Consider the following 17749-nt stretch of genomic DNA (forward strand, 5'->3'; position numbering starts at 1 on the left):
ATCCTCTGGACACACACCAACTTGTTAACATCTTTTTTAAATTGTGGTGCCCAGAACTGGACACAGTATTCCAGACGAGGTCTGACCAAAACAGAATACAGTGGCACTAATAATTCCCTTGATCTAGACACTGTACTTCTATTGATGCAGCCTAAAATCGCATTGGCCTTTTTAGCTGCCGCATCACCCTGTTGACTCATTTTCATCTTATGGTCTATTAGGAGTCCTAGATGTCTTTCACTTGTAGTCTCATTAAGTCAGGTGTCCCCCATCCTATATCTATGCATTTTATTTTTCTACCTAAGTGCAGTACCTTACATTTCTCACTTGAAATTCATTTTGTTAGTTTTCGCCCAGCTTTCTAATCTATTAAGGTCACTTTGAATTTTGATCCTGTCCTCTAGGGTATTAGCTATTCCTCTAATTTAGGGTCATCTGCAAATTTGATAAGCATGCCCTCTATTCTTTCATCCAAGTCACTGCTAATTCAAAAGGATAATTAGGATGTCTTGAAGGGCTTTTTAAAAAATAAAATACAGAAAAAGTTATTATCTGTGTCCCATTCACAATCTTCATACAAATACAGTAAGACCATGTAAAGTTAAATCCATGCCTTCTAAGTAAGAAAATAAAAGTAACAATCTGTATTGAATAGTTTACAAAAATAAAATGGGAGAACACACAAGGGACTACTTTGCAACCTCTATTAATTTCAATGGCACTTGTAAAGAGTACTCATAAAAACAGAGAGCAGAAGCACCATGGTAACAGAGGCTGCTGGACTGGGTCTTAAATAGTTAATGTCTATATAATACTTTAGGACAACAAATGCATCTATCAACTGGTATGTAAACAGTTAAAAAGGTTAAGAGCATTCTGGATGTTTCTTTCAGCAGAAAAGAGACTCTCTTCACTTTCTATCCTGAGTATGATATGACTCAACAAAACTGAAACTAGAATTTTATATTATTCTATTTTCATTTCTGTATGATGTGAACTTTTATTTGTATCTGTTTTAATATCTATCCTTGAGTCTCAGAATTGGATAAAAGGCACCATATCAATAAATACATGTATTCTATTACTAATACTTCTGGTTACTATCCTTTCTTGCAACAGCAATATAGCAAATATAGCAAAGAAACTTTTTTTAGATATTCCTGAGCTTTATAAATAATTAGCAGCCTAAAATTACTTTTAGCAAATATTCCAAGTGTGTTAATGAAAACTAATTCAGGAAAAAATGAGCACAAAATACATACAGAATCATACTCCTCATCTTCATCTTCATGATCATAAAAGGCATGAAATTCTTCAGATCTTGTTCGGTCCAAAAGCTCATCGACATCTTCACCACCCACAAAAAACCTTGGAATTTCACTCTCAGTTGCACTAACAGACATGATTATAAATCCTAAAGTGATCTATGTATTAACTGTAGTCACTCTGATAAGTGAGGCACTGTACATAATTCCCAGCGGCTACAGGAATAAAAATCCTTGCAGCTTGACACTGTTTACGCAGTTGCTTGTTGCTCTGATAGTCAGCTGCCAAATGCAGTTTAATTGGTATCATCTGTCCATTGTTCTCAGTTGTTACATTTGTAAAAAGCAATCCTGTAGGTTACAGTTTCCCTGAGACACTGTGACAATTTTCTACCCTGAAAAGGGAAAGGGAAAAAGTTAAGAGGTTCAATATATTCTAATGTATTTAATCACTGAGATATATTTGAAGTAACCTGTCTAAAATACTTGTCTTACTACAAAAATCAAATTATTATATTCAGTACCAAAGTAAAGCACTAAAACTGCTAAAATGTTTTTTTTAAAAATGAACACATATGCAAGTTAAAAATAATGAATAGATGAATCACAACCACATATTAATCCTGAGAAATATCAAAGTACTGTAATAATTTGAGAATAGTAGGAAAAGGGAAAAAGAGTTGCAACAAATTGGTAACATTTTAAACATGACCAGTTATAAAGGGTAATTACAATCATTAATAGAACAATGAATTGCCAACTTTATCCTTGGTCCTCTAGATAATCCACCCTGTTTAAAAAAAATTACTAACTAAATTATCTAATTACAAAGAAAAAGAGCAAAAGTTAGCCAAAAGTTCATGTGACACCTGTTCATCCAGAACCATCAAAATTGGCTCTTTGATCCTGACCTTGCTGTAGTCATACCTTCCTATGGAATCCCTTGGACTGTCATGATGCACCAAGTGAACAGGTTGTACCCTCAACGTTCTACTAAGGGAAAAGTGACCCCAATTAATTCTTACAATGCACAGCAAAGAGGTAATATGTCATTCTGAGTTGCCCCAGGTGTTAAACTATATTAAGCCAAGGCAATAAAAATGGATTTACAGATCATCAAAAAAACAAACACAAGACACGTAAGCACCTTGAAAGTAACAAAAGATAATAAAGTGGTATTTAAACAAGAGTGAGTGAGAGAGAAGGGACTGTCCTTCAAAAGGTTTTTGCATGTCTACACAATTACTATATAATCCAGGAATGCAGAAAGTTCCAGGCACGAAAACACTGAACAGAACAGAACAACTGGCTCTGACAACATTTTGGTTGGATTATTTATAGACAAATGAAGATACAGTTGTTTCTAGGGGGCAGCACCTATGAATCCCCTCATAATCATCTGTACTGCATGTTTTTAAAGACATTTCACAGGTTTATTTTGTTCTTGTTTTGACAGAAGTGATGGTATGGTTTTTAATTTAAACCAATCTTTGTAATGGTACAGTTGTTATTATTGTTGTGTGCTGTCAAGTTGTTTCCAACTTATGGTGACCCTAAGGCAAACCTATCAAGGGGTTTTCTTCAGAGTGGGTTTGCCATTGCCATCCTCTGAGGCCAAGAAAGTGTAAATTGCCCAGGTCACCCAGTGGGTTTCGTTGCCAAGTGGGAATTATCTGTTTTCCAGAGTCATGGACCAACTCTCAAACGACATATCAATTATTTTAGAAGGTTAACATGATCGCAAATAATCATCTAGAAACAAGTCTGAGAGATCTGGAGGCAACTTATTTACATGGAATTTTTTAGACCAGGACGTTTAAAAGCACAATCACTCTAAATCCCATGCAGATTACTTTCAACAATTGTGCAAAAAGGATAAAGCCACAGGATGCTTGTCCATGCCTCATATTACTCCCCTTTGTTTACTGCTTCTTGCTCATACAGAAATAAATTTACCCTTTTCAGTGATTCATGTAAAATAAACTTTAAATATTAGTTTTTCTCTATCAATTTTTAAATTAATTCTTGGCTGCTTACAATAAACAGGGAGAGATCTTGTAGCACCTTTGAGACTAACTGAAATAAAGAAGTACAGTGGTACCCCGGGTTACGAAATTAATTCGTTCCGCGGTTAATTTCGTAACCCGAAATACCTTCGTAAGCCGAATTCCCATAGGCGCTAATGGAAAAATAGCTCTCTGCTGCCCTCCGGTGGCGGAAAATAGCGCCGCGGTTTTTTCGTAACCCGAAGAAACCTTCGTAAGCCGAAGCAATAAATCCCTATGGGATTTTTTCGTATCCCGAAAAATTCGTAACCCGGCGCATTCGTATCCCGGGGTACCACTGTATTACTACCAACTTTTTTATTTCAGTTAGTCTCAAATGTGCTCCAAGATCTCTCTACATACTGATTCTACAGACTAACACGGCAACATCTTTGAATAAATGGAGAAATTCTGTGTGTGTGTGTGTGTGTGTGTGAGAGAGAGAGAGAGAGAGAGAGAGAGTGAGAGAGAGAGAGAGAGAGAGAGAGAGAGCAGGATAAATTCTTTCTCTCTGTGTGTGTGCGTGTGTGTTGCTCTTGCTGTATGCCTTCTAGTTACTGTATTTCCAACTTATGGCGACCCTAAGGCAAACTTATCACAGGTTTTTCTGGGACTGAGAATGTGTGACTCACCAAAGGTCATTCAGTGGGCTTTCATGGTTGTGCAAGGAATTGAACTTTGATCTCCAGAGTTGTAGTCAAACACTGAAACCACTGCACCATGCTCCCTATATATGCATGCAGGAATAATCACTCCCATATAATCTTTGTTGCTGCTGTGTGTCTCCAACTCATTTTTGACTCACAGAAACCCTAAGGTGACCCTCACATAGGGTCTACAATGGGGGAGGGGGTGCCACTGCCATCCTCTGAGGCTGGGAGAGTGTGATTTGTTCATGCTTGAGCAGGGACTTGAACACTTGTTTCCAGATTCATAGTCCAATGCTCGGAACTACTACACCACGCTGGCCCTCCCTATAATCTAGATCAGATAAATAAATTTTATAGCGTCTGAAACATCTTGAACTGAGTCAAGTGTCTCCAACCAACTAAACTCTTACACTATAGGATACTACATGGAAACTTGTCACAAAGCTTAATTTAACTCCAACTTGCCTGATGATGGGATTCTCAACACAACAAAGTTTCCTGATCTGCCTGTTTTTCTATATACTGATCTATGTTTCTCAATCTAGAACAACATTCTGCTGAGAATTTCATCAAGGAAGTTGACACTGGCTACAGATGGAACTAACCTTTCTTTGCAGCAGCCCTATCTTACTGAATTCATTTAACAACAGAAAAATGAAAGAGAGCATTTAGCAATAGCAATAGCAAGTACATTTCTATACCGCTTATCAGTGCACTTAAGCACTCCCTTAGCAGTTTAAAAACGGTAAGCTAATTGCCCCAACAATCATTTTAGCGATCTTGGAAGGATGCAAGCCTAAGTTGAGCCTGAGCCCTTTTGCTTGCAATCTTATGGTTTGTGAGTGAGTGGCTGCAGTACAGGCATTTAACCACTGCACCACCAGGGCTCACTAACATCTTATCTTCTTGCTTGACTCTTTCACCAGTCCCTCCTACCCAAGCCTTTCTGGTTTCTCATTATGACTTTTTTCTCTTCTCCTAAAACTTGCATCAGTTTTTTTTTTTAATTTACCACTTATATTTATGGTCCATGAGGAAAGTGCTCTTCAAGTTAAACCATGAGGGTTTTGTCCACTGAAATCACAATGGTCAATATTTCATGATTTTTTCTTTCACTGTACAGTACTCAACAATGTTCAGAATTAGCTAAATGTAATTATGTATCTAATATGTTTACAGAGAGCTACCACATTCTCAAAGAAGCTTATGAATGCTATTTAGTATTCTTGTTGTTATAAACTTTCATCAAGTCAATCTCAATTTATGGCAACTCCATAAACAAGAGATGTGAAGGTCATCCTGTCATCAACAACCCTGCTCAGGCCTTCCAGATTCAGAGTTGTGGGTTGATTGAGTCAATCCATTTGTAATGTACTCTTCAGTAGTTCACGATCAGCTCTTGGTCTTGTTTTTGCAGAGAGAACAGAGCTTCTCCATCTTCTGCTTCCAATTATGTAGTCTATTTGATTTCTATATCAGTCACCAGGCAAAAGCCTGTCTGATATGGGAGGCGCTACCAGCAGCACTGCTGCCATCAGCACAGCCTCTTGCCTCACTGGAGCAAACAATTCCACCACCGGCAGAAAGGTGGAATATTGGCGGGATACATACCTCCATTTTGTAGCATGGCGGCGGCAGCAGTAGGGTTGGGAGCATGCACCATTCACACGCTCCCTAACCCTAGTATGTACTAGGCTAACCCTAGTACATACTGGGAGCAAAAAATGGCAGCACCCTGTCTACATGGGCGCCACCATTTTGGCGTGACGGACGCCTAGCATCCGCACGTCCCGCCGCGCTTGTGACGCCGCAAGTGTGCCATTGGTGCTTTTTGCAGGTTCTTTTTGTTCTGTGACGGAACCATGCGGTTTGGCCGCTGCGGCTCCCTCACTGAGCAAACCAGGGCAGCGAGACACCACCCTTTTTGTGCAGTCTGTATCCTGCCATAGACTAATATTCTAGCCTATATGTAAAGACAACTGTAAAAGCTGAATTTGAACATACTGGCGGGTTACAAACCGCCATACAGTACGCGACGAGCGCGTACTAGGGTTAGGAAGGGGCGGTGCTTCCGCACCCCCTAACCCTAGTATGCGCTCTGCGTGCACAAAATGGCGGTGGCTGTTTCACACGGCCACCGCCATCTTGACGTAGCGGATGCGCTGCGTCCGCACGTTGCACCCTGGAAATGACGCTGCGAGTGCGGGATTAGTGCCTCGCGGCATCTATTCCGGGGCCTGAGAAGGAGCGCGATTTCCGCGCGCCTTTTCTGCAGCATCCAGGAGCCGCGCAGTTTAAAGGCTGTGGCTCCCGGATGCTGCAAGCAGAGGCGGAGCCAGACTGCTGCTTTTCGGCGGTCTGTAACCCGCCACTGTTTCTAATGCCAGAAATAACAGTTCTGAGGACTAGGAATAAACTGCATGCCCTTTCTGTAGTTTTATGATTTCTATGACTGTGTATGTGATCTTTAGTGGTAAAGATGATCTAAGAATCACAGGTCTGCCTTGCTTCCTCATATCACAAAACCCTATCATGTTTGTATTTTTGTGTAATGTGTTCGGTTAATATGATTCATTAATAATTTGTGAAATCCCAAACTTGTGCTCAGCTCCCAAGAGATGTATATCATATTTAGTAGCAGCTTTAGTCTCTCATCCACTGTCCTACTTTAATCCTCCCCATTTAATTGGCCTTTCTTCTCTGTAATTTTAAAGTTGATATAACATGCCTTATTAGTCAGGGAACTTATTTATAATTTTTCCCCAAATTCTTCAAGACACTTCTTGGAATAATCAAGTGATCATTTCAGTGTCCTTCTCTGAAAAGTCAAGTACTGAAGTCTACATGAATGCAAAACATAATAAAAGCCCAACTCTAAACCCAACTTCCTAAACTCCAATAATTGCAAGAAGATCATTCATACAGACAATTATTACATAAAGTGGCATATTGGGCATAAAGGTAAAAATATGCAAATCTACCAATTTTAAATTCTAAATTAACTAACCTTTTCTTAAGCAACTGACTGCTTTTTCAAAGAAAGCATTTTTAAAAGTCCTGAGGAAACAGACGTTTTGTTTGGTGCAAGGTTATCCAAAACTAAAATACAGTTTCAACGCTGAATTTAGATGGAAGGCAAAACAGTATCTTCTCTCCCCCTCTCTGCCAATGAATATTTGGCAGAGGGGGGCTTGGGAGTGGCAATCAAACATCTGGAGAACCACCTGATTCCCACCATGTCACATTTTTTCAGCAGAGTTCTGAGCTGCTGTGAAATTATATGATGTCACCACTAACACAGCTTCTTATAAAGGCAGAATCCTAACACTTTCTTCCACTTGCTTTTCAAAATCTCTGCTCTAAAATTCCTGCCCTTCACTACTGCATTTTATTGGCTAAATTCCAGCCTATTTTAAGAGGAGGAAATTGCTAATTCAGTAGACCATCCTGACCTTCAACAGTGTCCTCCTTGCTGGAATGCAAGAACTTTAGGACCAACTGCTGCTGATATACCAGCACAAGGAACAACAGAATAAGAATTGTATAAAATAGGATCAGACCACTAAAATCTTCATGAAAACAATACTGGTCAATATCTGAACAAAAGTCAAAATACAGGAAGTGTAAAATCATTTTAGCTGTTCAGCATTTCTTACTCTGGAACTAAACAACTGTTGAACTGAAATGGCACAGAGAAAGATGCTGCACTGAAAAGAGGCTACCTTTATTTTGCTCCTAGTAATACTCCAGTACATTCAGTTTCCTGGTGCTTTTCATGGTGGCCTTGGATTTACAATATTCTAGTGAGATAAAGAGCTTGTTTCCATCAACTAAATACCCTGTGGCATGGAAAAGCAATACTGCTCAGGGCAACCAATTAAAAGCTGAACCACAGTCTAATGAGAATAGAGAATGAAGGCAACGAAATAAAGTATGTAGTTAAAGATGGTTACAGTGCTATTTAATGTAATACATTTTGATGGTTTGAATCCAATTACTAACTTACAGCCTTGACAGACTGGCCATAAAAGCTGGCATCCGTACAACACACACCCTGACTCCATCCCCTTGCTGGCATGATGCCGTGCACCCCACCACATGGTGGGCAGCGTCACAGTGCTCCTCTGTTGCTGCATCCAGATGACACAGTGCCAAAGGAGCACTGAAAAGCCACAGCACTGACAGCTATGGCGCCTTTTCCATGGCGCAAAAGGGAGCCTCTTTTTGTGGCTTCTTTTAGTGTGGTGGAAAGGCCAGATTGGGCCACGGTATGTAGTTGCCACGGGCCCGATCTGGCGCTGAAAGGGGCACCCTGTTCAGCCCCTAGGTTAAGAAGTAAATGCATATGTCTGTCTCTAATAAGTTCTTGATTGCATAAGAGTACAATGCTTTTTCCTACCACATTTTAAGTTCATCTTTGAAAACCAGTAGCATGGAGACTTACACAATTGCAGAGACCCAGTTTATCAGCATAAATGATGTCAATAAAGCTCCAAGGGCAATATTTATTAGGTCACTGTTAGTGCCTAACCAACAAAAGAAAGCATTACAAGTTGATGATTATAACAGTTAATAAGAAAATCTATGTCTGAGTCCCTATGTTGGGAGAAAGGCAGGATATAAGAAAACAACAACAACAACAATTACTATTTTAATTATTTACTATCAGTTTTGTTAATTTATACTTATTATTTCAACACAAATTTTCTAAAGAATATTTGGAAATGTGAAACCTTATTTGTTTACTGTTTTGTATTTACACAGAGATTAAAATACAGTACTCAAACATTAATTCGAATGTAAAACAATTAACTATACATTCTTAAGTTTTGTTCAGACAGGGTTGCCACTGCCTTCCTTTGGGACTGAGAGAATGTGACATGCCCAAGATCTCCCATTGGGTTCCATGACCAAGTGGAGAGTCAAATCCTGGTCTCCAGAATCATAGTCCAGCACTCAAACCACTACATCACACTGAATCTCTGTACTTATCTACATAGAAATTTACACTACTTAGCTCAGTGAGATTTCTTTGCAAGCAAATTTTAGGACTGTATCCTAAATATTACAATATACCAACTGTCAAAAATAACTTGGTAACAGGTGAAATTAACATATAAGGAGAATGGCTTTTCATTTCAATAATTCTCTGGAAGACCACCATATTTAAATACCATCTCAAAACGTTAAGCACCAATTTATACAGTGTAGACTTCACATATCAGTTTTAAACTGGGCATTCAGGGGAAATTCTTAAAGCAGAAGCCTGGCACTTCCTAATTCCTGCAAAAAGGGAAGCAGCTTCTTCTTCTTTTGGGGGGCAGGGAGCTTCCCTCATTGACACCAGTGGGAAAAATAATTACGACAACTCAGGGGTAATATATTTTGGTGGACATAAAGTACTTCCATTCCTGTGGATTCAAGGTTTCACTCAGAAATGTTCCATTTTGGCTTTGTAATTGGTAGGAATACTGTTGCTTTTGTCTAGCACTTCAGACATTTCTTTTTTGTTGAAAAGCAACACAAAATCATAGAATCACATATAATTATTTGAAATGCATACAATAAATATCCAGTCAAGGAAGAATATATATATTCTTCCTTGGTAGCTATACACACACACACACACACACACACACACACACTTCCTTGGTAGCAATATATATATTGCTACCAAGATAGCAGAAATTGCTCTAGTTTTTTGTGGGTTTTTCGGGCTATGTGGCCATGTTCCAGAAAAGTTTCTTCCTGGTGTTTCGCCAACATCAGGAAGAAACTTTTCTGGAACATGGCCACATAGCCTGAAAAACCCACAAAAAACTATGGATGCTGGCCATGAAAGCCTTCAACTTTACATTAGAAATTGCTCTATTATTGGTTAATTTAGTACATGTTACTCTGTTTGTCCATTTGCATGTTTATTAGCAATAATTAGGATAGTCTGTTTTGAGCCACAGTAGAAAAAAACCTGTTGCACTGTATTTGGCAAATGTAAACTGAGAGAGTTTTTGGGAGGATATGCAGGAGAGTTTTCAGGACAGCATACCCTACAATAGTTTACTATGAAATTGTTATTATCTTACCAAGAATTAAAAGAAAAAGAAGAACTTCGTGGAAGGCAGATTTCACCACACAGCATATTTGCTAAATTCCTAATATTTGAAAAATTATGTAGTTTCTTCAGGTATTCCTAGATCTGAACAGCGCTCATTGTGAATTCAACCCCTAGGGTAAAAGAAAAGGTTAAATAAGCTTCTTTTATTATAAAGGGCAAAATAACACATTTACAAAAAGAAATTTTGGAAACATGATGAACAGAACAGTTCAGAAAAGTTCATGAAACCTGTTGTGCTGTAGATTATACACTCCTATACTGCATGTTTAGAATTTTTTTTAAAAACCAAACCATCTAGTTACAGCGTAACTTGGAACAGAATAATTCTGAGTGGGAAATTAGCAATGCTGATCTATACTTTCATGAATCACCACATGATTTGCAAAATGGCAAATAACTTGTAGAATATTTGTCTGCTTCCCTGGATGAGATAGAAACTGTTGGTGTAAGAAGAGCTGAATGAAAGGCTAAATAAACAGAAAGAGAAGGAAAAGGCCAGCAAAAGAGAAAAAGAACATCACAGAAAAGAAGAGGAGCAATGGGATGAGGGAGATAAAAGGATATTTAACCCAAAACAGCGGGTTCAGGCTGAATGAGAAGCGAGCAGGTCGAAGAACCCAGATTGGGAAAAAAAATGGCCGGGAGGGGGGGGGAGGAAAGCACTGAGCCTAAAGTGGGAATAATGGGAGTTTGATCCTGGTAAAGCTGAGGACTTTCACTAGTTAATCATAATAAGTCCACTCCACAATTGGCAAGACACTTAGTGTAGAGGCACCCACGACCTGGAATATTCCCCCCCCCCCCATGTTATTTTTCAAATCCATGTTGAACTCTTACCTACTGTGTATACACATATATAAATCTACAACCTGTAGCTAAAAAATTGACCCCCCCCCCAAAACTGGGTTAACTTATTCACAAGTCAGTACTATACTTTAACTGATAAAAAAAAGAAGAAGGAACCATCCCCTTCTCTGAGTAGAGTGGTGAAAGGTGAGAGCTTAGTCCATCCTGGGAAAACATACAAGAAACACCGAACCCCTCTAGCCTCTCCACTGCAGTGCCATTTCTGGCCATTTTGAATGCCTGGGCAGGAAAACAGTGGCAGGGACAGCTTTTTGCACTTCCTCTCAGAAAACATCAACAGAATAGACAGACTAAGCTTTCGTCTTTCACCACTCTACTCGGAGACAGGGGGGGTTCTTTTTTCATAAGGGTTAACACTGTACCCTAACTTTTGCCTTTACATTATTTTTGACATGTGAACGTTTTCTTTCTGACCATGTCTGGTCACCTCCCCCATACATTGCACAGCCACTATTTAAAGTAGTTTCCTCCTCATCCATCAAACCTTTGGGATGATTTCAAACAGTTATGTCTGCTGGACTTTTGTAAGTTATTTGGCATCATTTTCCTTTCCTTTATCCTTCATATCCTTTGTTACATGCCCCTGTGCTTTATCATCACCTTATCCAGGGGTCATATCAAAATCATTAACTTTAGCCCCAAAATCTGCCTACAACATCTACGTGAGGTTAACTCATACGTAAGTATATATGGTAAGTTTGCAAGGCTATCTGGTGCAGTCTAGCCTACCACGTCTTTTCTGGATAACATAAATACTGTATCTTGGTTCTATGTCTTTTATATTGATTTTAATTTTTTTTGCTGTACACCACTTTAAAATCTCCAGACGCAAGCAGATTTTAAAGATTTTTAAATAATTATAAAGATATTGTACTTGCATAGGACTGAAGGGCATAACTTTTCAAAGCACTGTATTCTTTGTTGCTTTTCAGAGGAATCTATCTTAGTTTAAGGACAGAGGATTTATCAAGAAACCTGCTTGATATAGACTTTCCCCTCTACAAATGGATGGGGAGGATTGCCCTTTTCTTGGATTCCACCTTCTCCCTGAAACCCCTCTGAAATAGCACCACTTCCCATGCTGTTGCAGAGGTCCCTCTGGAATACACAGAATGAGTCAGTGGGTATTACATGAAAAAAGGAGAACTGGAGAAAACTACTATTCCACTGCTTTCCTCCAAATCTAGTTGCAAAATCGGGTTGCATCTCATTAAACATTACATAAAAATCATCATCAAAATTAATTTACAGCCCAGTCTAAGCTTGGTTATTGAAATTCAGTCACAAGTAAAGGGGTTTTATTCCCAAGTGCAAATGATTTTGCTGTACACATGCCTTAAAATGAATAATCATTCTCCAGAAATGGTGTTATGCAAATTGGTTGCTTCTCCATTTACAAATCCTGTCAAAATGCCAGGACCAAGAACATCTATAAAAGCACATCAGTTTGTAAGACACACTGGAAACCACAAAGTACTTATGGATGAATAATCAAACAAATGTAGCTGTTTACCATACACACAAAATTAAATCCTTCTAAATATGTGCCATATTGGCAGTTGTCCAACTGGTTTTTTATCTTCAGGTGTCCCACGAATATTGCACAGTTCCTTCTGTCCTTTTCTTAACATCGGTCAGTTGTACTATTTTAACAGACAATTTGGAAAAAAATAACATCCAAACTTTCTGCTGGTTCATTCTCCTTTCCTATTATTTTCTCTATTAGCTTTGAGGAAGACATGAATATGCTTTGTACTAATCAAATCTGGTAAAATTATTATGATTTGTCTATTCTGTTCTGCTACTAACCTAAGAGAGCTCATTAATTAATTTATTTAGTATTTAATAGCAGCATATGTATTACCATATTTCAAAAACCTAAATTATTTGTAGTAAGAAAAATCCCTACAGATTTGTTAATACTACAACAAATATGCCACTGTAGCAAGCCATTTTATTCATAAATAAGATTAAAAAGGACAAGTTCATTTTAACCTCAAAAGGTAGTTTGGAACTGGTTTTGGATTCAGGCTATTAGTGTGTTTAACTGGGGGGAAATGAAGAAGAAAAAAACCGGGGGGGAAAACAAGAAAAAATGAAGAAAAACAATTATGGAATATTTTATTTTAGCATGATTCAGGAAAACCATGGACAAAAAATGTCTTCCCCCCAAGGTCTTCACATCTCTAGTGTACATGTGTCTGCTTTTACAAACAGTCCAGAAACTTCAGCTGGTTCAAAGTTTAGCAGCAAGATTGGTTAAGGCTACCATAGTATGCCAGTACATTTCCACATGCACTGCCTTCTAGTTTTTTTCCCAGGCCTGATAATATAAATGCTGGTATTAACACTTGCAGTCACATTACCTGAAGAATCACCTCCTTAAATATATAACTAGACAGATCCTAAAGTCATATTCACCAAGTACCCTGGCCAAACTAGGTGTGATGAGTAGCCAACAGATTGAGGACCTTTCTGATTATGACACGCTGGTTGTGGAATGTTCTGTCTGAGATGCCTAGATATTAGCTCTGACATTACAGACTTTTCAGTGTCAGACAAAAGACCTTTATTTCCCCAGACACTCTGGCTAAGATCTAACAGTACACTTCAGTATTCAGTGCCAGTAGACCTGGGACTTTCTTTTTCTCCCACTTAAACAGCAGCCCTCTCTTTGGTTCCAAACACCTGGACCAGAGAGGTTTCCAGCAAGACTTGTAGGGTATACAACAGGCTGCAGAAGCGAGAGGGTGCCTGGTAATTCTGGCAAGAAATAGAGGTCTCTAGTGTAGATGTAATCATTACATCCTGGCCATAAAATCCTTTTGCACTTTCTACAACATACTTTTTGCTGTAAGAATGTTTTGTTTTTATGTGGCAGCTGATTTTGTTCTATTTTTTACTTTGTTTTCCTGACTTTAAAAATTTATTGTTAACCCACCAGAAAATGCTGACTCTTGAGTGATATATAAATGTTAGTAAAAGATCAAAAGTTCTAATAGCTCAAGGGGCAATACTAATAATAGATATGAAGTATCTAAAACATTTGCATGTCTTGCTGTCTCTACAAAAGGCTAATGAGCAGAGAAGTCTGCCTAGTCAAGGTCATTCAGTTATGTTGCACATAGGTCTGAAACACACTGCAGAGATAATCCAGTTTGAGACCACTTCAACTGCGCTGGCTCAGTGCTAGGGAATCCTGGGAACTGTAGTGGCACCAGAGCTCTCTGACAGAGAAGGCTAAATGCCTCATAAAACTACAGTTCCCAGAATTCCCTAGCATTCAGCCAGGGCAGTTAAAGCGGTCTCAAATGATTATTTCTGTAGTATGGTTTGGACCACAGTGTAAAACATACAGACAGCAATTGCATGATCTAGATATTCCAAGCCGGTCATCAGTACATGTCATCAAGTAACAACTTCCTCACTATTTATATAATCAGTTATTAAAAACAAATTATTTCACACACAAAAATTGTTAGCTGGCAAACACAGAAAAAGAATTCATTATGTGGTATTCTACAACCATCATTGGAAAAAAGAGACAAAAGGCCAATCTCTGGGATAGCCACTATACAGTGGTACCCCGGGTTACGAATGTAATTCGTTCCGCGGCGCCGTTCGTAACCCGAAAGATTTCGCTAGCCGAAAAAGCCATAGCCGCTAGCGCTGAAAGCCGCGATTTCGTGTGAAAAAGTGCCGAAAAGCACCAAAAAATTTTTCGTAAGCCGGAAAAAAAACGTAACCCGAAACAGTTTTTTCCTATTTATTTTTTTCGTATCCCGGAAATTTCGTAACGCGGTGATTTCATATCCCGGGGTACCACTACTGTTTTGTTTATTTCCCTATTATATCAGAAACCTCTGCCCAGAAGATTGCTATAGGTGGACAAAACTATTAAATATGTATAATTGATCCTTTAACATTGCACCCTATCAAGCTCTTTATTTAAACAACTAAGCTTTAATAGTGTATAATCTTTAGGCTTTGGTCTCATGTATGCAAACACAGATACTGTACTGATTTCATATGAACCTTGCTCCAGAGAAATGTCCAGTCACTGGAAAGGGCATAATCATCCTTCATCAGGTTGCTGGAAAAGCAAGATACAGCATCTAGCTATAATAGAGAAACTGACTTCCCAGATTAGTCATTGTATCTGTATACAGACATTTGGTCTTCCTTTATTCAGTACCTGAATGGGCATACTGCCAAACTACATACACTCCAGGAAATCGTGCTGCTTTATGCAATGCTGTATTACACTGATTGTTTCTGTCCTGCCATCTTAATCAATTCTTTTTATTTGCTGTAATCATATACATGTAGTCATTTTTTAATATTTAAAACGACAGACTGAATAACTGTGTAACAGTAACTGTGTAACAAACTGCTTAAATTACTTGGTAGCATAAGCCAACTGGTAACAATGTGTCCCATCTGTAACATGATCAAAGGAACACATTAGACACCGAAAAGCTGAAGTACTGTAAGCTAGCATTGCTCCCCAAACTGTGCCCTTTAAGAGACTATGGACTTCAGCTCCCAGAAGTCTCAGCCATGTTGGCCAATTGTCTGGGATTCTGGGAGCTAAAGTCCACAATCCCTTAAAGAACACAGTTTGGGGACCACTGATCTAAAGGAAGGGAAAGCTTTCAGAGTCTCATCAGAGCAACAGAACTTTATGATGGGGAGCTCAGGAAGCTACACAGAAATTGTAGAACTGAAATCCAAAACCCACTTTGAGACTGCTTTAACTTCCCCAGCTGAGTGCTAGGGAATCCTGGGAATTGTAGTTTATTGTGGCACCAGAGCTCTGACAGAAAAGGCTAAATGTTTAAAAAAACTATAGCTCCCAGTATTCCCTAGCACTGAGCCAGGGAAGTTAAAGTGGTTGCAGACTGAATTATTTCTGCAATGTGTTTTGGCCCTGAGCTTCTCTCTTCATTACCCAAACATCAGCACTGATATTTTCAAGTCTGTATTTTATAGATTAGTCATTACACGATATATTGTGCATGTCAATTTTAACTCATATGGTTATAATCCTAGCATATGTATCAACATGAAGGAGAAAGGAAGTAAAAGATTGTGCTGCACAGAATAGAATGTCCTCTCTCCCACCCTTTGGTCCAACGCAGGTTTAGGTACACCTAAGCCTCCATCTATTTTCATTTATTAAGGCATGGTTAACCTTGTGCTGGCCTAGAATGTTAATGTGGTCCCTACTTACTGAACCATAGCAGCAATGAGTCTTGTAGTTGTGTGCTTCTGCATGGTGATGGGTTGGACTTCAGTGGTCCCCAAACTGTATTCTTTAACCGATTTGGACTTCAGCTCCCAGAATCCCAGACTATTGGCCAACATGACTGAGGCTTCTGTGAGCTGAAGTCCTAAATTTCTTAAAGGGCACAGTTTGGGGACCTCTGGACTAGATAGCCCTTGCAGACCCTTCCAATTCTAGGATTCTGTGAGTAGGTCTCTTTTAAGGAAGAACAATGCAGTGCGGGCAGCGACCACTGGCCCACTTTCACCACTGCACTGACACAAAACATGAACATGCACTGTATCGCACTGCATCATAATCATTCATCAACCAAATGAATTATCATGTCACAAAAATATCTGTCCCATTTATTTAGTGGATTGTTACGTTTCCAACCTATGGCAAACCTATCATGGAGTTTTCTTGCCAAGATTTGTTCAGAAGAGGTTTGCCACTGCCTTCCTCTGAGGGTCAGTGAGTGTCACCCCAGTGGGTTTCATGGCCAAGCGGAAATTAACCCTGGTCTCCAGAGTCATAGTCCAACCCTCAAACCACCGTAAGTACTTTCTCTGTCAGGGGGATCTCTGGTGCCACAACAAGCTACACTTGACAGAATTCCAAGTGGTGTCAAAACGGATCATTTATACACTGTGGATGCAGCTTGACTAAAAGAAAGGAGGGAGTTAGCCTGAGCTTTCTCAGGTGAGGCAGAAGGCAAAACGAGGCGCTTTGGGGAGATAGAGGAGAGGCAGGGGCCAAATGGAGGACTCACTGAAAAAAAGAAATTGGCAACATGCTCTTTCTTAGGCCTCAGTCTACTTCCTCAAATGCATTTACATCTACATTTACATTAAATGCAGCTGAGGAAGTAGAATGAAGTCTAGGAAAGCTCCTGCTGCCAACTCCTTTCTTTCAGTGAGTTTCAAAGGTGCTGCAAGATCTCTTTACACACCGATTCTACAGACTAACACGGCTATATCTTTGACTGTAAATATTTAGCTGAGGGTTGGACTAGGACTCTGGAGACCAGGAGTCCATTCCCAGCTTGGCCATGAAACCTGCTGTGTAACCTTGGGTGAGTCACACTCTCTCAGCCTCAGGGGAAGGCAATGGAAAACCCCTTCTGAAGTACCCTTGCCAAGAAAACCCCATGGCAGGCCCCCCTGAGGGTCGCCTAAGTCAGAGATGACTCTAATGCACGCAACACACACACAAGGATTTAGTCTTCCTTTTAAAAACCTGTTTGTTTCAAGTGAGGCAACTCAGGTGTTTTATTTATAGGGTCGCTCCAAGTCAAAATAATTTGGGGCCGAGAGCCTTTGTTGCCGAAGAGTGGGGAATACATTTCTTGTGGTAGCGATGTGCCTTCAAAGTTGTTTCGGACTTAGGGCGGCCCCTCTCTCGAGGCTTTCTTGGCCAGGTTTCTTCAGAGGTGCTTTGCCTTGCCCTCCCCGAAGCTGAGAGAGTGTGACTCACCCAAGGTCACCAAAAGGGTCCCCATGGGCCAAGGCAGGATTCAAACCCTGCTCCTGTAGTAGCCC

The 17749-nt window shown here is 39.5% G+C and overlaps 1 protein-coding gene across 9 annotated transcripts in view; it reads right to left on the bottom strand.

Annotated features, from left to right (window-relative positions):
* The window catches only part of PPIP5K2 (diphosphoinositol pentakisphosphate kinase 2), a 70892-nt gene extending 60707 nt beyond the window's left edge, over window positions 1–10185 (bottom strand). For all 9 annotated transcript variants that reach the window (XM_042448455.1, XM_042448453.1, XM_042448451.1 and 6 more), the window contains exons 1-2: window positions 10044–10185; window positions 1263–1660 (exon numbers count right to left, since the gene is read on the bottom strand). In XM_042448455.1, the coding sequence (XP_042304389.1) occupies window positions 1263–1403 (141 nt within the window). In that variant the 5' untranslated portion in view covers window positions 1404–1660; window positions 10044–10185. The remainder of the gene's footprint in view (window positions 1–1262; window positions 1661–10043) is intronic.
* Between the last annotated feature and the right edge of the window lie 7564 nt (window positions 10186–17749).

This window comes from Sceloporus undulatus, chromosome 2 (genome assembly GCF_019175285.1).
Source record: "Sceloporus undulatus isolate JIND9_A2432 ecotype Alabama chromosome 2, SceUnd_v1.1, whole genome shotgun sequence".
Lineage (NCBI taxonomy): Eukaryota > Metazoa > Chordata > Lepidosauria > Squamata > Phrynosomatidae > Sceloporus > Sceloporus undulatus.